The sequence below is a fragment of the Mytilus galloprovincialis genome, chromosome 2 (genome assembly GCF_965363235.1).
Source record: "Mytilus galloprovincialis chromosome 2, xbMytGall1.hap1.1, whole genome shotgun sequence".
Taxonomy (NCBI): Eukaryota; Metazoa; Mollusca; class Bivalvia; order Mytilida; family Mytilidae; genus Mytilus; species Mytilus galloprovincialis.
The window spans coordinates 78,088,826-78,111,172 of NC_134839.1; the positions used below are offsets into that span (position 1 = coordinate 78,088,826).

General features: G+C 31.1%; 1 protein-coding gene across 2 annotated transcripts in view; it reads left to right on the forward strand.

Annotated features, from left to right (window-relative positions):
• LOC143064466 (uncharacterized) overlaps positions 1-22,347 on the forward strand; it is a 50,476-nt gene that overhangs the window by 19,217 nt on the left and 8,912 nt on the right. Inside the window, exons 2-3 of one of the 2 annotated variants that reach the window (XM_076237303.1) lie at positions 4,351-4,381; positions 16,339-16,499. In XM_076237303.1, the coding sequence (XP_076093418.1) occupies positions 4,372-4,381; positions 16,339-16,499 (171 nt within the window). In that variant the 5' untranslated portion in view covers positions 4,351-4,371. Of the gene's footprint in view, positions 1-4,350; positions 4,382-8,696; positions 8,726-16,338; positions 16,500-22,347 lie in introns of those variants that run through there. The other variant, XM_076237304.1, reaches the window with a different exon arrangement.

Here is a 22,347-nt window from a genome sequence, read left to right on the forward strand (position 1 = left end):
TTTTTAAAGGTAACAGATATCAACCTACTATAAACTGCAAAGATGATCAGTAGTTCAAGACCTTCAATTTGAGATCAATGTCAGGTCATGATGAAATTTCACCTTGACCTTCACATTATACTATGACCTTGACCTTGTGATATTTGAAAGGTCAAGTGGTCCTGAGTTGAATGGTGATAGTTCTATGTCTCTACAACTTCCGGTTCTCAAGTTTTGTATTGCATCATATATTTGATGATTAATTGTGACCTTGGTGAACTTTGAAATTGTCCCAATTCTTTTTCTATAATGTTGTCCTTCAACTGTAGATCATTGATCATTTAACAGTTTTGAGATATCTATTGTCGTTTTAGAGATAATGCAGTTTGAAGTTTTGCGAGCGGAGGCATGTATTTCTGAATCAACAAGAGCTTACCACTTAAAATGTTTTAGAAATTGAAGAGATTAACATAGTTATATGTTTGACCAAATACCAAAAGATTCCATGGAAAAAAACACCAAAAATTCAATTTGAAATTTTAAAGTTTTGCATTGACTTTGTAAGTTTCATAACTTCTATTTATATAGTTGATATTGCATCATTATTTGTACTTTGTCAAATGGGGTCATCTGATATATCAAATTGAAGGTCTTAATAAACTCTACTTAAAAATGAAAATTTTAAACCCCCTTTTCATCCCAGGGGGAAGGGTGGGGTCATTTAGTGCAAACATTCAAATTTCTCAGATGGTAAGGTTGTCGCATATCAAATGAAAGAACATAAAGCGTACATTTCAAATTTCAAATTGACGTCCCCCAAAAATTGGTTGGATGGGGTCATTGAGTGCAAAAAATAAATTTTCTTTTACGATAGGGTTGTTGTATATCAAATGAAAGGTCATGATGTGCACATTTGAAATATCAAATTTCCGACCTCCAAAAATTAGTTGGATAGGGTTATTAAGTGCAAAAATCAAACTTTCTAAAACATGGCGTTGTCACATATCAAATGAGATCTCATCTACTCTATGTTACATATATCATAATTCCGATCTCGAAAATGTAGGCGGATGGGGTCATTAAGTGTAAAAAGCAAAAGTTTCAGAAGGTATCCTTGTCGTATATCAAACGAAAGGTCGTACAAAGCACAATATGAAAACATCATTTGTACAGGAAAGACCTTTCAATTGTTTTACAAACAATTGAGATACTAGTTTCTTTTTCTTTTTCTTTTTTTTCTTCCAACATTTGTTTGACATGCCCGCGTCTTGTTTCTGTTGAAGTTATTATGACCAAATATGGACCATCGCTAGACCTTACCAAGATGTATTACCAAATGACCCTGTTAAGGATTGCATCATCCCCTTGAGGAGTTATCTCCCTTTTATTGATTTTTTTCAACATGGCCCCCCCTCGTTGGTTTTAAAGATATCATGACCTTAAATGGACATAATGTAGATCTCATCATGATGTATTACCATGTGAGGCTGAATAGGATTTCATCATCCCCTATGAGAGTTATATCCCCTTGAAACAATTTCTTTCCTTTGCATTTTTCTCAAAAAGTATAAGAGATAGAATCGATTTGAAAACGGCAACATGTACAGGAACAGATGGCAATGTTAATGAACATGTACAATCATTTTGTTATTAACCCTTAAAAGGAGTTATTCCCCTTGAAAAATTGTACATAATTTTAGAAAAATTGTATTTCGAGAACCAGAAGTCGTTGAGACTTGGGACCTACACCAATAATCTTAAGTTCATGTGACCTTTAATTTGCACCCAAGGTCAAAGGTCACAGAGTGCAAAAAAAATTTACGCTGCAATTTCAAACTTACATATTAGGAAAACGATAAGACTTTGCTGCATACATACAGCGTATAAAATGTTCCTCTGGACAAGCTCTACATTTTATATAATAAGCCCAAAAATGTCCGACTGTCTGTTCAAAAGTTACGACGGGATGATTCTTAAAAGTATAGTATTGTGTGTATATCTTTTTAAAGGTAATAGGTATCAACCTACTATAAACTGCAAAGATGATCAGTAGTTGAAGACCTTCAATTAGAGGTCAATGTCAGGTCATGATGAAATTTCACCTTGACCTTCACATTATACTATGACCTTGACCTTGTGATATTTGAAAGGTCAAGTGGTCCTGAGTTGAATGGTGATAGTCCCATGTCTCTACGACTTCCGGTTCTCAAGTTTTGTATTGCATCATATATTTGATGATTAATTGTGACCTTGGTGAACTTTGAAATTGTTCCAATTCTTTTTCTATAATGTTGTCCTTCAACTGTAGATCATTTATCTTTTAACAGATTTGAGATATCTATTGTCGTTTTAGAGATAATGCAGTTTTAAGTTTTGTGAGCGGAGGCATGTATTTCTGAATCATCAAGAGCTTACCACTTAAAATGTTTTAGAAATTGAAGAAGTTGACATAGTTATATGTTTGACCAAATACCAAAAACATTCCACGGAAAAAAAACACCAAAAAATCAATTTGAAATTTTCAAGTTTTGCATTGACTTTTTAAGTTTCATAACTTCTATTTATATAGTCGATATTGCATCATTATTTGCACTTTGTCAAATGGGGTCATCTGATATATCAAATTGAAGGTCTTAATAAAGTCTACTTAAAAATGAAAATTTTAAACCTCCTTTTCATCCCAATTTTCTCAGATGGTAAGGTTGTCGCATATCAAATGAAAGAACATAAAGCGTACATTTCAAATTTCAAATTGACGTTTCCCAAACATGGGTTGGATGGGGTCATTGAGTGCAAAAAATAAATGTTCTTTTAAGGTAGGCTTGTTGTATATCAAATGAAAGGTCATGATGTGTACATTTGAAATATCAAATTCCCGACCTCCAAAAATTAGTTGGATAGGGTAATTTAGTGCAAAAATCAAACTTTCTAGAACATGGTGTTGTCGCATATCAAGTGAAAGCTCATCTACTCTGTTCCATATATCATAATTCTGATCTCAAAAATGTAGGCGGATGAGGTCATTAAGTGTAAAAAGCGAAAAGTTTCAGAAGGTTTGCTTGTCGTATATCAAACGAAAGGTCGTACAAAGTACAATACGAAAAACATCACTTTTACAGGAAAGACCTTTCAATTGTTTTACAAACAATTGAGATACTAGTTTTTTTTTTTGTTATTTGATGTTTACTTGTCTAATGTTTTATCTCGTCTCCTTATTCTTAAATTCAGTTAGCTTTGATAGATGTTTTGTATAACTATAAATTTTCTCTTTTGTATATGACTGTATTCTTTATAAAACAAATATTTTCATTTACCTATGTACATTATTTTATTTGGTGGCATTTTGTCCAAGGTTATAAGGTTATGGCTGTCTTTATGATAGTGTTAGACATCTCACACCTTATTTTTTTTTATTGTGGATTTACTTTGTGTCATGGATCAGATTTATTCATTCAGTATATGTTCACTTGTTTGTGTCTTTTGATTGAGTTAAGCCACTTCAATAGATATTTTTTATGTCTTTATGTTGTGATGTTACACTATTGTTTCATGTAAGGATGAAAGATGATACCTACTAAAACATTTAAACCCGCTGCATTTGTTTGAACCTGTCCAAAGTCAGTAAACCTGATGTTCAGTGGTTGTCGTTTGTTGACGTGGTTCATAAATGTTAATCGTTCTTGGTTTTTGTTTTTTATAGATAAGACCGTTGGTTTTTCTGTTTGAATGGTTTTACACTAGAATTTTGGAGGCTCTTTATAGCTTACTGTTCTATGTGAGCCAAGACTCCTTGTGGATATCCGTACTTTGAGCTATAATGGTTTACTTTTACAAATTGTGATTTGAATGTAGAGTTGTCGCATTGGCATTCATACCACATCTTCTTGTATTTATATACAAAATCAAAATAGCAGCAGAATGGTATTACCATTAGCATCAAGACATATTTAATGATTTATAAATTGTTTAACAATTTTACCTTAATCGGACTAATTTTTAGCATTTATTATGTTGTAGATATTTTGAGAATATTTTAATGTCAAACGTTTGGCATTTCGTCCATAGCAAGGGTTTTATTTTAAAAACAAAACACATCTCCTTGATCTTTTGTTGTGGCAATATAGATTCACAACTGGTTAGCAAAAAAGGGGTGGAAAATACATAGGCATTTTTAAACTCATATGTCGAAATCATGGCAGAAAACGAAAAACAACAAAATGACAAACAACACAACATAGAAAACTAAGACTGAGCAACACGAATCCCGAGGAAACCGGAGGAGGGATTTCGTGTGCTCCGGAAGAGTATGCAAATATTCGAATTAAGATGATAAAATACAATATCTCATTAACCTACTTTTTTTTATTTCAGTTCACATTAACACAAAACATCATGACGGAAGGTGAGTAACATTTCATATATTTATTTTGGTACTTTGAACGGATTATTATTAATATCTTCATTATAACCGCCGAATGAGCCCTGGTTTCAGTCAGACTCTATAAGTCTACAAATGAAAGATGTGTAAGAATGTCTGTTGTCTACAACAAGATCTGAGGCAAGGAAAAAAGGCAGAAGATTCCTAAGTAACAATTGAAAACAATCGTAGAACAAATATAGTACATTGCCAAAAAAACTCGACGAAAAGACAGTTATTGTCCACAAAACACTACATATGAACTAAAGACGGAGCAACACGACCGAACCCAACCAACACAAAAGTAAATCGCAGGTGCTCCTGAATGATAAGCAGATTCTGTTTCGATAGCCGCACCCTTCGTGTTGCTCGTGACTAAGGATGATACTTAATCGGTGGTAATACTGAAGATTGTTAATTTAAATATGATTTTAAAGTTGTTATTCATTCAAATGATTCCGGTATATTTTATACCAGAATACCTTTCAAACAAGAGAGAATTACTAATTAAAAAGTAGGTGCGTATTTAATGATTTACTTGATAAGTTCTCCATACATAATACGTCCCAGAGCAACAGCACAATTCAATGTATTGTATTTCAGTTAAACTAAATCAATTTCTCATATTTCCATATTTTTATAGTTATTAAAAAGGCTTAACCTTTATTTGTTTTTTGAACGTTTACAGGTTTATATGGAAGTAATTATTAGCATAGGCGATGATGATAGCTTTTGGGGTTTTAAGTTTTACTATTAAACAACAATAAAAATCAAAAATTGAAATTCGGAATATTCAACAACTATTGATTCTGAATAAATCCGAAAAACACATAATGTGCCGCAGCTTTATTTTGGTATTCTACGTTTCGTAAACGTAAAATAATATTATAGAAAGACATTGCTTGCTTAATTTTGCTCATCACCAAAAGTTTCCTCCGAATTTCTCGTTATTTCTACACCAATGGCCGACATTCATTTCTTACTATTTCAATTTTCTTTTTCATTTTAACAAAGCATGAGAAAATGAGTTTACTTCTAGCAATTAACTTGTATTTTAAAACTAATCTAACAGTAGAATGTACTCAAAGATAGACAACTCTAATGGTACCTATTATTTTCGAAAAAAAAAAATTCCACAACTTCTTAATCCAATATACAGGTGCTGAAGGCATAGCAGGAAACGAATGCCCTGTCGACGCACCAGGTATGGGTCTAACGAAGTTCATGCTTTTCTCTCAGTTTTTCCTTGTAACCTTTTTTTCAACTTTTTAAGGTATTCAATAAATATGAACATCGGTAAACTAGTGTAGGTCTCTATTTACCACTTCATCAAAATCAAGTCAATTGCTAGTTAAACTTTTGTACAGTTTCATTACAGACACATGCAAAACGTTTGGTCTTAGTCATTGAAACATCGAAAGGTGTCTGCTAAATTGAAGGGAGAAATAATCTATTTTATTGCAAAATGAGGTGAATTTTTAAGAATCTTTGTTGAAGGGATGCTAGCGTTGCTTTGATATCTCAATGCAAATATATTCTTATTCTAAATATATATTAAGGGTATTATCTATATGCTCTCAAGGCACACTAGATCGTATAAAGAAGTTTATTTGTATAATCAAAGTTTCTTTGGAAATTTTTCATTTTTATCACATCTTCATGATTAAGTATCAAAAAATAGAATTTCAGGCTGTATATTTATTTGATATGAAACTATTTCATCGGTGATTTGTTAATGAAAATTGACACAAATTATCTTCATGAATAATCAAGCTAAATGTCATTTTAAAAACGTGGTCCTTGAACACGTTTACAATGTAAATCAGTTTGAATGATAAAAATCAGTCGTAAAATGCATTTTTTTTGTCGATATTTCACTGTTTGACGTAATTGAAAATATTATTTTACGTTGACGACGTTAGAACCGCCAATCTTCCGGTATTGTATGCCCTTAAAGCAGTGTGTTACTAAAACACATTAACTTTACAGTTGTTATACATTCGTTTCATGTGTTTGAGATTTTGATTTTGCCATTTGATAAGGGAATTTTCCTAGGAGTTTAGTATTTTTGTGATTTTACATTTAGCAACGATTTTATCTATTGAAAAAACAGTTTTTGTTTGTGAAAAATATACCTTCTAACAAAAAATAACTTTTAAAGGACACAGTTTAATGTTTGCATGCCACCCTTCGCTACATTTCTTGAAAAAAAATAAATGAAATGAATATTTTGTGATTCCACATGGAGTTATAAACCTATTTGTTTCGATTTATTGAAATACTCTTTCTTATTCTTCCACCAAATACTGGACTACATTTGTCCTTAAATTGTTTAAGGTGAACTAGTATTGCTTTCTACAAGCAGACTTTATTTTCTTTCAGTTAGGGTGTATAAAAAGAAGGAGATGAAGTATAAATAATGGTTTTGTACATATATTGTTCAGTCTCATATTAATCATTTCGGACTGCAGATAATCACTTCAATACACGTCCAGTGTACCAAAAAATATCGATTTATAATACTTTCAAAACACAATTAAATTTACATGGATAGTTTCATTAATATTATTTTAATTATTTAACATTCATCATCGATATCGACCTAAATTTTTTGTAACTTGACTATTTTAATTATAGATTGGTTAATTTAGTTACCACAATCAAACTTTTAAAAAATTTCACAAAACTTATTACAATATCAAATAATTGATTTTACATTGTGAAACTTTTGGTTTTAAAATTTTAATATAACATGGGAAATGGGGAATATGTCAATGAATAACTTCCCGACCAAACAGCAGATAATAGCTGAAGGCCACCAATTGGTCTTCAATGCAGCGAGAAAATTCCGCACCGGAAGGTGTGCCTCAGCATGATCCCTGAATAAAAATGTGCACTAGTTCAGTGAAATAAACGTCATACTAAACGCCAAAACATTTTTAAAAATGAACTAAAACTAAAAAAACATATAAGACTATAAATAAGTTCATAGGCTTCTGATTTGTATGTAAAAATAATCATGTTCAACTTCAGCTTTTAAGAATAAGTTTCAATGAGAGGAACTAAAAAATACTAAAAATTAAAAATAAAGTTAATGTCCTAATTCAAAGTAACATACGATCCAGCTAGCTCAGTGGTGTTCCATCATTTTTGAGATTTTTCTGTTGAAATTATATTTTCACTCTTTGGTATATTTTGCACCTGTGGCATGTGATATGGTCTTTAAATATCGACTCAAAAAAAAATGATTAAAAAAGAATGACAAATGATTAATTCATCATTTTGAAAATACAAATCTAGTATTGGTAAATAAAACACTCATATTCCCTTTGATTGGTACGTTTGTCTTCTCATCTGATGCTCATGTACTGACATATGTTTTTATCAGTATTGTTTAAAAAGGTGACGGTTGACACACAACGACCTACCTAAATATTACAATCATACACACAAAAGCCTAGGGTTCCAAGTTTCGTGGTCTACGTTTGTTCAAAATAATTCATCGTAAGAATTTGAAAAAAAAAGTTAAACCAATCTATATATGTATTACTCGGCTTCCTACCAGAATCTCGATATTCATTTGTTGGGAAATTGGTTGTTGTGGCAGCTCGTTGTTCCTGTTAAACTTGTAACCCTTTATACAGATGATTTAGAGCTTGACATATACAACAAACACTTATAAAATGTTGAATACTGTAAATTTAGATAACACTAGAGAACCAATTTAAATATCTCATAAATCGGTTAAGAAGATTCAAATAAAGGTTACCAAGAAAAGCGTGGAAATCCCTAGAATTAATTGTATATAAGAATTATTTTGATGATCGGTGCTGTTGCTGTTTTATATTGATGTTTACCCCATGTCTCCATTTATTCACAAACAATGTTCCGTTTTTAAGTATACGTTGATGATATATATTGTAAAGGTATTTAAGACTATTATTGAATAATTCTGGATGTCATAGAGATATGTGAATTGTTTCAAAATATACCTATGAAAAATCGTTTCTTTCGTTTGATTTTCAAACACCGTAAATGATGTTGGAATCAATGGCATTTATTTTAAATGGCCATTGAAGCAAACAACTAAATGGTTATATGAATACCAGAAACAGTAAAATTACCTTATAGTTGTATTGATTTAACGCTGTTTTTCTGACATCGATTTGAGGTGTTACTGAAACGTCCCAATGAGTTTAAATATGATGTTTGACAAGAGACGTCCCGAAGGGACAAACAGGTGCGAAATCAATATAATCAATTAGTATAATATAAAACAAAAATAATGAAGTTGCACAATTTATTAATGTGTTCCCTTTGAAGATTCAGGTATGTAGATTATTTTTTAAATTGTTGATTAGATGTAAAATTTAACTTTGATTACATTATTTAAAGAGAGGAAAACCACAGCGATATTTCTTTTGAGTTTACAGAGATAGAAATTCTTAAAAATCTCAAATAATTATCAATTGTGTGCAAGGGCTTTTAATCTTCTTATACAAGACATGTCCAATGCTTCTACTTAGAATGCTACGCACTCAAATATATTTACGCACATTTTTTTCTCTTTGAACTATTCTATCTGTCTCTACTCTCATCATATTATATCTATGCATTCTTTTTCAGTCTAAATATATTTATGTTTTTATAGACATGAGACGTGAAGCCTTTGCTTGCTTTAAAAATACATATATTAAATTTAAACAAGACAACACAACGTAATATATTACTGTTAATGATTCATAAATCTTAACGATATTGATAATCTGTTCATAAGGCGAGATTATAAGGTATGGCATCTTGTGCTTAGTAAGAAATGTCATTCTTCATGCTACGATCCATAACAATAACATCCATAATAATTATAGCTCTTTTAAATACAGACTTAAATACTACAGCCAACATGTGGTTCGGTTTGTATTCGTTTATTTTATTTTAAGGAATGCAGTCCTAGACATCAATCTTAGCATTAAGAGTAGTTTCTCAAAATTTGTAATATTTTTCACAAATACGGCGGTTTTTATGCACAACCCTACCTCCACACTCACATTTTTTAATAAAACAATTTATGACAATAGGTATACATTAATAGCCAGTTATTCGCTCTAGATAACAGTTTGAATTGATATCAATTGCAAAAAGTATTTTTCTCGAATTGTGGGTTTGGTTGGGTTTTTTGGCAAAAACAACTAAATTTTTCCAAGTGGTTTTGAAAAAATTTTCCCCCAAAAAAATAAGTTTAACATTTTATGGACTTCTATCCATACTTTATGAGTTTTGCATTCACAAAGACTTTTGTCCGTCAGCAGAAGGACTGACTAATGGGCTGGTGATACCCTGTAAAATTGGTACCGTCGAAGATATAACTATATCTTGTATTTTCATTTGAGTATTCAATTAACATGCATACGTTTGGTTTTTAATATAAAGAAGTTCAAGAAAAAAAACAAATAATTGAAATATTATTTGAGAGCCTAGGTTTGTGAATATGCATTTAAGGATATCCGGAAGGTCTTCTTATTAGTATTATCAATAATTTATTCAAAAAATATTCCCATAATTCTAAAGATTGATTTCAAATGTAACATTGCTTTAAGAAAAAAAGAGGGAACTGGAGTTGCCATTTCCATAAAAGAAATTCACAAAAATACTAAACTCCGAATAAATGTGTTCTGCCCTTTGGTCGAGTTGTTGTCTCTTTGACAAGTAAAAGAGGAACTATAGAGATTGAATACCGTTTTGACGTTATTTTGTAATTCCACAGAATTTCATTAGTAAACTGAAAAAGGAAAATCACAAAAATACTGAACTCAGAGGAAAATCAAATCTGAAAGTCCCTAATCATGGCAAAATCAAATGACAAAACACATCAAATCGAATGGACAACAACTATTATATACCATCACGAAAATACATCGAGATTGCAGTGACTTAAAACAAAAACTGAAGTAAGCATTGTATTTAAATGTGTCAAGTTGGTCACTGTAAATATATTTTAACTGAATGATAGATAAATGTATGTTGTACAACATAAAAACATACCAGATTTATTTATTTGTTTGAACTGGAGTTGCCATTTTCATAAAAGTAAAATCGCAAACAAAATGAACTTCGATGAAAATGTAACTGTTTTCTGTCCTTTAGTCGAGTTCTTGTCTCTTTGACATATTCCACATTTCCATTATTAATTTAAAGTGTTCACATTAACTGACTGAATTTAAATGGTTACATTATTCTTAACTATATCCATATATTTAAGAAATGACATTATGTGCCTAATTCGGAATAAGACAGTTGTTATACATTCGTTTGAAGTGCTTGAGCTTTTAATTTTGCCATTTGATAAGGGACTTTCCGTTTTGAATTCTCCATGGAAATTCAAAACATAAACGTATATCAATAAAAATATAGAAAGGGACAACAGATTGCAGAATAACATATATTACATATATTCATTTAAATATGTAAAAAGAAGAAAAGATACTAGCAAGTGAATATCTTTCTTTAGTTGCAATCTTATATTATTTGCATCACTTGGAGACGGTTATACGATGCTGAATGTCATAAAGTTTTCACATGTTTAGACGTATTATAATAAAATCAAAATGGATGTAACGGAATGGGAAGTAATATTATCATCTTTTACGACAGACAAAACATATCTGATATAAATGGACACCACCTACTCACCACTATACATAATGAACTGGATAATAACTCTAGATATAGCCGACGAGATAAAGCAAATGGCAATACTCGACTAAAGATATCTACATTTTTATATATCGTAGTTGGTCTAGTGGAGTAGGGTCTGCACACAGTTTTTTTTTTACATAATCAGGGGTTCAAATCCCGATGAAGAAAGAACAGAATATTGCAAAGATCTAACAGTGTTGTGGCCAAATTTGAGACAAAATAGATATAAAAGAGGGACGAAAGATACCAAAGGGACAGTCAAACTCATAAATCTAAAACAAACTGACAACGCCATGGCTAAAAATGAAAAAGACAAACAAACAACAGCACACATGACACAACATAGAAAACTAAAGAATAAACAACACGAACCCACCAAAAAACTAGGGGTGATCTCAGGTGCTCCGGAAGGGTAAGCAGATCCTGCTCCACATGTGGCACCCGTCGTGTTGCTTATGTGATAAAAAAATCCGGTAAATAGTCTAATTCGGTAGGTCACATTCATGAAAGGGAAGGGGGTTGTAGTTACGACGTAAGGAACATATCCGATATCATTTGTGAAACGGTTATTCCATAACGGTCAACCAATTCGTGATGGCGTCCGTAAAATTTACGAAGGGATGATTTCAACTTCACTATTTGGAACTCTTGGTTTAATAGCTTCCTTGTGAGCAGCAACCCTCTATCAAGAAAATCATGATAGGAAATGCAAGCACGTGAATGTAAATTATGATTTTAATCCTGTTTAACCACATGTTATTCAATGGAAAATATCTTATGTAAAGTTGTCACAAATACAGTTTACGCTTGAAAATTGTACGTAGCAACATCAAAATCAAATAAAGGGAATCGTAAAGACAATTATTTAATCCATATTTCGACAGATATCCTTCATCAATACGTTGTGAAATAATTCATTCTCAAACTGGTTTTACCAAAATCAATATTCAACCATGTCAGCGAAATAAAACTTTAAAAGGTAAAATTACAAAAAAATACTAAACTCCGAGGAAAAGTCGAAGCGGAAAGTCCGTAGCTCAAACACATCAAACGAATGGTCAACAACTGTCATATTCCTGATTTGGTACAGGCGTTTTCTTATGTAGAAAATAGGGGTTAACCCTGGCTTTATAGCTAGCCAAACCTTTCACTTGCACGAAAGCTGCAAAAAAATCCATTGTATTGATAATGATGTGTGAATAAAACAAACAGACATAATAGGTAAAAATGAAAAAAATGGGGTTACAGCCATCAACATTACGTTTTTATTTTAATCATTGTAAAAAACAAACAAATATGCAAACATTTACCATAACACAATAACACAATGACGTGATGTATAAGCACAGAATCGTGTCATACTAGTATGTATTAAAGAAACACAAAAAGGCATATAGATAAAGAGTATTATCAAAACCAAACCAGGCTTGTATACTTAAAAAAAAAAAGACTTTAGGAGAGGAATTTTGCAAAAAAGAGTTTATTCGCTTGTTTTCCAATATTAAACATCATTCTTAATGATAATGTAGTTATTTTTATAATGAAATATTCATTACACAATTTGAGCCATGTTTTATATATTTTAAATCATTTGATGACATTAATTTTTCGTATGACCCCTTTTAACAAAAGTTCAAGGATTAAATGAAAAATAAGAATTTAATTTTCTTTGCAGGTTCCTTCGTACGGCCATTTAGGACATGATCATAAAATTGTAACGTCACTTAATTTATCATATTTTTTGTTTTTGTTTTTATTATTTTCAAGAATTACAACAAATACAACACATCGAACAAACATACAGTAATGTTAGAAATTCATTTGACTATCTATTTCTTTATAACAATAAATATAGTTGTAAATTCATTTTTGTGTATATATGAAAAGAGTAAAAAAGAAAATAAAATTAGAGTTAAATGTGTATGTAGTATTATGTACCACATGAGAAGGGTAAATTATTTTATCATATAAATGGTGAATGGAAATAGTAAAGATCTTTGCTGCCGTTTTCCATTTTTTTCTTATTATTTGTTTATCTATTTGTATTTTGTGTGGGGGGTTAAAGTGTTAACAATAACACCAGATTACAATTTAGTTACTGTGTACACAGTCCGCCTTTTACCATTCAATCTTCCAAGATCAGTCGTTTTGCACTGAAAATGTGCTACTCCATTATTATTAATATAACTCGCTTGTTAATAAAGAAAAGGTGAATGAGGGTAAAGCACTAAACAGTCACATTCTATACTAGTTTCAGTCTTTCGCGAGATAGAATTTCAATAGTTGTAACTTTCAGTTGGGTTTTTTCTCTCGTTTTTTTCTATTGTAATATGACTTTTATAGATAACTATACTGTATGGGTTTTGCTCATTGTTGAACTCTTTTAACGGTGAAGAGTTTTCCGAAAGGGTTTTATTATTTTTTGAAAGTAAAATTTCTTGGTTTTCAAATTACCAACATTTGTTGTTTCATTGATATATATATATAAAAGTTATTTGACGCATATGAATATCTTGAAATAAGCACATAATTTTAAAGATTAGAATACATAATTACAATAAAAATGTAAAGTTGTTTCAAAGCTTACTGGTGTACACATATTGTCTCGCAAGTTTGAATAATTACTCACTCCAATTTCACATTTTACTGCATATTTGATGTTATTCACTTAGCCCGTGGTGGTGTTTGATAATTTTGTTGCAAATATGATTTACAATTACACTTCACATCAAAGAATATAGCTACAGCAACAACGTTTATAATTGTAATTTCATTGATCAACTAACTAAAAATGCATATTGCTTTAGGGTATTTGAACCATATGATAAGGTATGGTTGAGAAAGAAAAAAAATGTCATTAATTTCTGTCTAAATCAATACGAATATAGTCGAAAGTCTCATTATTGATATAAAACAGTAGTCCTAAGGAAAGACGAAAAATCTGGTTATATATAACACATAGAGAAGTGTGTCAATCTTGTATGTCCCTTCACATACACGATTTTTTTCTAACGAGTCCTTACAGGTTGACAACTCGGAGTTCATCGCAAGCATCGGTAAATAGCTAGCTTGTATCCACGCAACTCGCAACTCGCAAACTTTCTAAAACATCCGTGAAAGGTGATGCGCATTATTTGAAATATCAAAAATCTTCTGACGATTATCCACGGAATTTTCCGTAAATAACTCGTAACAATCCTTAAGTATTGTAAACAGCTCACAATAACACGGAACTATCCGTAAACTGCGGACAAGAATCCATTAATTATTTTAACAACTTTTGCCTACGATTTGTTACGGTAAGTTAACGATTAGTTTTAGGATTATTTCGAGTGTTTATGTCTTGTTTACGATGCCTTGATGGATTTTTACGAGTTATAACGTGTGCTTTATGTGTAAGATACGTATAATTTACGAAATCTTACTTTTTCTTACGATTAGAAGAAAGGCATAAAATCTAGATAAATTGTAAGGACTCGTGGATATTCGTTACTTATTCGTAAGTATTCATACTAACACGTAAACTGGTCGTAAAATATACATAAAATTTTTGGTGAAACATAACATTTTATAGTTTTCTCATAACAATCCGTAAAAAGCTCTTGAAATGTTTGTAAATTTGTGGCTGTTGACACATCGTAATAATTTGTAATAATCCGTAATAACTCGTAATAACTCTTTGATTGGTCTTTAAAACACCCAAATCATATCGGTCGAAATATTTGTGCAACCCGTTAGAACTCGTAAGAAAAATCCATGTATATTGATGGTTTTCCAATCTTTTATACCATCTAACCATGTGTCTGTCAGGGTTAGGATTCAGTCACAGTACTTAAAATCTTTCAACTCCTTTATAGGTGGAATTCACATATATAAATAAAATTTTAACATATATAAATAAAATCGTATGATAAAAAAAGCAAAATGAGGTTGTTAATTTTGATGTTTGCCTTGTTGTGCTTCTTTGTTACGTTTGTTTGTTTTATAGTGATTAGGATGATAGATCAAGTTGACAACTGTACGCCTATTTTTGACATTTTTACCTATAGTGTCAGTTTGATTTCTTCACGCATCGCTGTCAATATAATGGAATTTGATGCAACTGTCATACAAGTGAGCGATTAAGCTAGCTACAAAACCAGGTTCAATCCACCATTTTCTTCATAAAAAATGTCTATATCAAGTCACGAATATGGCAGTGGTTAATTGATGTGTTTGGGCTTTTGATTTCGCCTTTCGATTAGGACTTTCTTTTTTTGAATTTTCACCAGAGTTCAGTATTTTTATGATGAAATTTGTTTTGTACGTTTGAAAAAACATTGCGAGGTATCGTTTTTGTTGACAAGTTAAGCAATGATTGTTATAAATCGTGTTAGAATAACAATTAACTGAAAGGACATCGTTCAGTTTACCTTGATGTTCCTTACTGTCTTTTCACAAAGGGATTTAGATAAACTAAAATCCAGCGTGTATTCAAAACAAAGTGGACAGTCAGCTTTAATTAATATATGGAGTAAAAATGAAGCATATCTAATTTTTCGACGTTTCTGTCACTATTCGTTGGATATTTCTATGTGTTGAATACTTAGCATTGTTTCGTATAGACATATAATTTTACTTTTCATAAGGTTTTTTTTTATGTTAATCCTTACATTTTTTTTGCAAACATTGCATTTAAAGATTGCAATCTTAGAGTCTCCGTTGATTCGATTAAAAAAAACAACATCTGTCTTCTTTTATGATTCATTTTGCGAAAATACAACGTTTTTTTTAAAAGCAATACCTTTGAGAAATATCAAATTGTGGTATAAATTTTTCAGTATATGTGTTATGTCTTACGACTTAACGCTCAATGCTCTTATAATTTATTGATAAAGACTTCATTGACATTAACTTCCATTTTGACATCGTATAATATATGTTTGTTCTTAGATTATTTTTAAGATATGAATAAAATGGTTAACTTCAATTCGGTTCTTTTGAAGACGGAATAAAACATTTAATATGATTTGATTTTTATGCATTTTTGGTTAAACATTGACTTTCTTCGTCACCTTTTTAGAAAATATATTATTTTGGACGACCAATGCATTTGAATGGAGACATATAGATGGACCCCTTTTCTTTCTGGGTTGGAATGGTGGAATGGCTGGATCCGCTCTTGACCATCTTTTTGAAACTGTACTAATGGCTGTGATTTTTCTGTTTTGTTATTTTTGTTTCATGTTGTCTTTTTATACTTGTAGCCAAAGAGGATATAACTAAGTTGAAGAAGAATTTTATGCAAGTTTATGGTATGGACTATGTAAATGCAAGCCGTATACTTAAAACCAAATATCAGCGCAGCAAGAACAAAGATGGACTCACATTAGCAGAGAGAATTAAAATGGGTCGCTATGGCAGTGGAGTAAGTACATATAATGTTTATAAAGTATAAGAAAATGGGGAGTAGTGTGAGAAAAATGCACAATAACAAGATACACAAACAAATTCTATATCTTATTAAGAAAAAATATAAAAAAAAATGTGTAGACGAATTTAGCAATTATATGTCACCGTTCGGCCTTCACCCATGAGCAAAACCAATACCGCATAATAAGCTTTAAAAGACCTTGAATAACAAATGCAAAGCCTTTCATAGAAGAAAAGTAACAGTGCTAAATTACATTAACAAAAATGAAATTTTTAGATGTGTATGCTATGTTTATAAAGGAACTACGAAGGTTTATGAATGAGAACAAAACAGTATCTCAAAATGTATTTTTCATAAAGTTAAAAAGATTGATTTGGTTGATGGAAAAAAAAATAATGTTTATATTTTATCATATTCTGTGTATTTTTATGGATACTCAGAAAGTATTTCACAGGGATACTTTATTGAAGCTTGGACAATGAAGTAAAGTTGTAACAAGCAATTTGAAGAATAAAGAATATTTATTTGTTATTCTTTGTGCAATGGCATAAATGCATCAACAAATTGAAGCACTATAAATGTACATATGTGTATGACAATATTATTCAGTTCGGTTTTAATTCATTGATAACAATATCAATATTTATAATGATAAAACAATATTTAAAGATATAATAACAGTGTTACTTACACACAATCTTATCAAACAGACCGTTTCTAAATTTATACAACATGTTTCAAACATAATAAAATACACATCAAGCGTATGATCCAAAGTTAATACCGACACAGCAGACCAAAGCCAATTAACTAATAAAACCTTAATGCGTTGACCTTAATAGACCACTTGATAAGAGAATTACAGGCGTGAACAACGATTAGAGATATACAAATAAATATAAATAAACCTTGACCGCAGATAATTGATAGCTTTTAATGACCACTCTTATAAAAACGATCACAGACAATATATATACCATAATTACAAAAGTAGTTATTGTTGATATAAAGCCTTAAACGTCCAGCAGGAAGTATTTCAAGATACCCAGTCTGATATTGTTGAAGTACTGAAAAAATATATAAAACATGATAAAATAATATTTTTATTATACAAATATTTGGGCTAAAGGGCAACACGTTATGTTACAGAATACTTCCTTGACGTCAGTGAATAAAAAGCGATGAATGTAAACTAACTGACGCCAACATTATACTTAACTATCCAAGCAGTGTGCGCGGCACACTGTTTGAATGCTTGAGGATATTTTTTCTCTAGTATCATGTAATTCACTCATTTCTGTCATATTGTAAATCAAGAACAAAAAAAAATTACATGCTACCTGCAGTTGACACAAAACACACAGTATGCACATAAAATGATAGTGTGTTCTCTGATAATTAAGGATAATTTGCCGCTAAAATACTGTGCCTGAGCTAGCCACATATCTCTGACAGAAATAGGGGTATTTGCATACACGTGTGTGTACGACTACCAGTCTACTTGTCTCAGAGTACTTTAGCAGGCCGCTCCCGAGCGGTATAGCCTTACTTGATTTTCCACGTGGTACCGCATAAGTGTAAATCTTTGTAGGCATAGACCGACGTGAAATAGAGCTGTTGAGCAATCCCAAGATGACACTATTCCTCGTTAAGGTACGTAGGCACCCTAACTACTCAGAAAATTTTTGGGGAAACGATATTATATTTGGCCAAAATAAAATATCATAGCCTAAAACGAAATATGTAACGTTATGTTGCCTGCCCAAGTTGCATATTGAGTAACCCCAAAAATTGAAGATGTTGTGCCTGATGAAGCCTTGTGTCTTGTTAAAATTAAAGTTGATCTAGAGAAAAATTTAATGTTAATATAAATTCCTTAAGCACAATATTGAGATCAACGTGAGAAGAAAAGACACAAGGCTAGGATTGAGGACAAGTTACAAAGTTATAACCGATTGTAAAAAACGTCTTTCTGTATTGTATCTTTGTAATTTTATCTTTTCCAGCACGGATTTAATATCCAATTTAGAAGTTATAATGCAGCGTTTAAAACAATCTAATTTCCAACGTCCCAGTGTATGTATATCAAACAGACCGTTTCTAAAGTAATGAAATAATATGGTTACAATTTTTTTTGCAACGAATTATATAGAGCCTTCTGTTTAATATGCTAGTCAGGAGCCCGCCGTTTAGTAGTGTTCATTCAACTTGGTTCATATCTGTAATATTTGTTTTTCGTTAATTGATGTGATAAATGTCTGGTCGTGGGTTTTCTTGTTTGATTTTTTTCAGTCTTTTCAGTTTTTTTATTGTTGACTATACGGTATTAAAAATGGTGTCCTGTTATTGGTCTACATCCACGTTATTGGATCTTCTGGTGACGTGTCTATTTGAAAATCATACGATAACCACATCTCCGTATTCACATATTGATGTTCATTCTAGAATCGTGATAAAATGATTTGAGCTTTTTAATCTTCTTTTTGACAACATGTATGTGACTTTCATCAATAAGATTATTAAAAAAGTTTCATATGGGCAAAAATAACGCCCCTTTAAAAGACTTGTTCTCATATTGGTATGCATCATCGTTTATGGTTGGGTAAAACCATTTTAGTATTATATTGACTCTAATATTTACTTCCAGGGTTAAACTCAGAAAAGATCCGTATAAACTTCAGTAACTATAAAATAAAATTATAACACTTATATGTTGTTTGCCTTACAAACATCAATAAGTTGACCTTTACAAGCCATTATCTCTGTAATTTGTGGAACAAATTGCATCGGATTTTTTGCATTTTTTAACAATTATTTTGAACTATTAGATAAGAATTTCTTGTTCTGTGTGTTTTAGACCCTCTTTAATGACCAGTGTTAAGGATCACAAAGTTATGTCTGTACGTTTATTTCCTGTTCAGCGGGTTTTGCTAAGTTGTTGTTATAAATGTTTACCGTGGAACTCCTTCTTTGTGGGGTTAAAAAATCAAACGATAAAGAAGCTTTTTATTAACTTTTAAAAGAAAATGAGGAATATTAAAAAAAATCTTTCTTTTTTTCGTAAGTATTGTGTATAGAATGTTTTTAAGAATCAAATAGATTATTTAGTTGGAGGAAAGTATCAATATACAGTAAACTTTTGCTCATAAATAAATTCAATATTTGTAACTAAGACAGTTAGTTCATGTTGTATTATATGTTTACGTATATAAATCACTAATACATACTAACAAATCAAGTAAGGGTTCTTGGTATATTTCATATATTCCGTTCTTATGAAATAATCTTCTTGAAAAGTCTGAATTAGTTATATAAATACTTGACTAGATTATAAAACTCAGTAAGCGTCTTTCAATAAGAATGATGCCTAATTTTTCAAATTAATGTATCGATATTTCTCTGTCGTATAGTTCTTGAACCTATCAGCTTATACTTTGGTGCAGAATAAACCCAAGATACACATGTGTATTTTTCAGAAATCATGGTTTCATGTTAATCTTTCCTATTAGAAGCATTTTTAGAAGTTATTTCTTGAAAATTTCAGTAAGCAAGGCCGGGGTGGAGGTGAAAAGGGGGGGTCAACTGATTCTACTTCGGAAAAGTTATAAATTGACGTAAAGACATTCTACTGATTTTTTATAGTGCAGGAATGTAAACCTTTTAAATTTTCATCCATCGAGAATTCCCATTACCATGGGGTTTATTCTGATTCTTCCTTGAGTAGTTCCGTTAACAGGTTTTTTTAGTCATTCGTAACGGAACAGGTCACTTGCGAATGAGTTTATTATAATGCGTTGCTGTTTTTCTCTCGGTTTTTGGTTTATGACCCGGATTTGTTTTCGTTTCGATTAATTTTTTTATGATTTCTGAAATTGACAACGTCGTCATAAGTAAAACAGCGATAAACAGATTATCAATGGTCATCTCAACTTGGTTGTTCTTCTCGCTTTCGCCGTATCGGCTCAAGCGAGAAAATCAATCTCGTTGAGATGATCAACGATAAACTATAAATACACTTTTACATATCAAACCATATAGGCTTTTATTTTATATAGATTAGACCGTTGGTTTTCCCGTTTGAATGGTTTTACACTAGTAATTTTGGGGTCCTTTATAGCTTGTTGTTCGGTGTGAGCTAAGGCTTCGTGTTGAAGGCCGTACATTGACCTATAATGGTTTACCTTTTTTAAATTGTTATTTGGATGGAGAGTTGTCTCATTGGCACTCACACCACATCTTCCTATATCTTTTTAGATATACAATCAAATTGAAAAGAATTTGAGAGAGAAAAATATATAACCTTAACCTAAGCCTTTTACAGTTAATGGGGGTCGTTAATTTGTTCAACTATTAATAAGTTGGTCTAGTTCGCATGTATTTACACTTGACCTTTCACGCAATGTGATATGGCCTGTATGTTTGCGTCTGCATATTTGAGTAGTAGAATCTGTAAGCTAATGAATGTAATCTCGAATTCGAAACAAAAATGTGTGTGCAGAAAAATCATATCATTATTTAATGCTGTCCTGGTAGATGAAATATCAACTATCTAGTTTAAGAATTAAAGTCATGTGTTTCGATTTCTGTTCAGTATATTTTTTTCACAAATCATCGTTTCCACTTAATCATTATACCAGGTATGAAATTCTAAGTTTTAATCCTGGCATTAATGACAAGGTTTTATTCTTTTGATGTCAAACGTCTGTATAACAAAGAAATATCAATAACAATTACCATCTACTGTTTATCTGTATTGATTGTATAAACAAAAGTTCCATGTGCTCGTTGCCATATGTACAAGTGGTATGGAAATCGTTGACGAACGTGGTATATATAACTATAATTTCTTTGTTAAATATGGAATGGCAAACTCATGTATTGTTAGCTTTTAAAATGCTGATACATTGCTCAGACTTTGTACCTAACGTGGTTTACATAATAACTTTAATTTCTTTGTTAAATATGGAATGAGGAATTCATGTATTTTTACTTTTAAAATGTTGATGCATTGCTCAAACTTTATACCAAACAATTATGTCATCATCCCTATAATAAATAAATTTACCGATTTTTTTTTTTTCTGAATGTAGTATTAGATAGTGAACAACCGTCGGGATGGTGTTCTAGATGATCTTCAATCGTTCGGAGCTTGTTATATATAATTACAATCGCTAGTGGCATGTATACAAACATAGGTGTTGTCTAGTAGATGGTGTACCAACATCAGTTGTTTTTCATTCGTTAGATGTGTTTGAGCTTTTAATTTTGCCATTTGATATAGGACTCTCTGTTTTAGAATTAACCTCAATGTTCGGTTTTTGTTAATTTTCTTTTAACCTGTAGCATATTTTTACTATCTTCAGTAGCTTTTAATATATAATATACAGCAGACTCAGTTTTATACTCACTATTTCAGAGGATTTTGTCCATATAAATGTTATATATGTGAGTGATTGGAGATCATACATGTGTATCATTTGTATTGACTAATTATGGTTGCATGATTGGAGTCATAAAACTTTAGGAAATATATCTGAACTGTTTTTGGAACAGTTATCACCTGTCCCTGTCGACACTCCTTTGATACGGCCAACGATTTTAATGAAAAGTGGGTTACATACTAGTTAGTAGGGTTTATCTAACTCTGCATTAATTGTTCCATTATTTTTATTTTTTTTAAATCTACAAAACCCTGTAAGGATCATTCGATATCCGGTTTTATTCCTTAGCATTCTTCATCTTTCGTGCAGGATCATTGAAACATAACCCCAATAATGTTAAAAGAAGGGGATATGTTAGGATTTCCGATGAGACAGAGTTCAAATGAAGTGAATGTAATCAA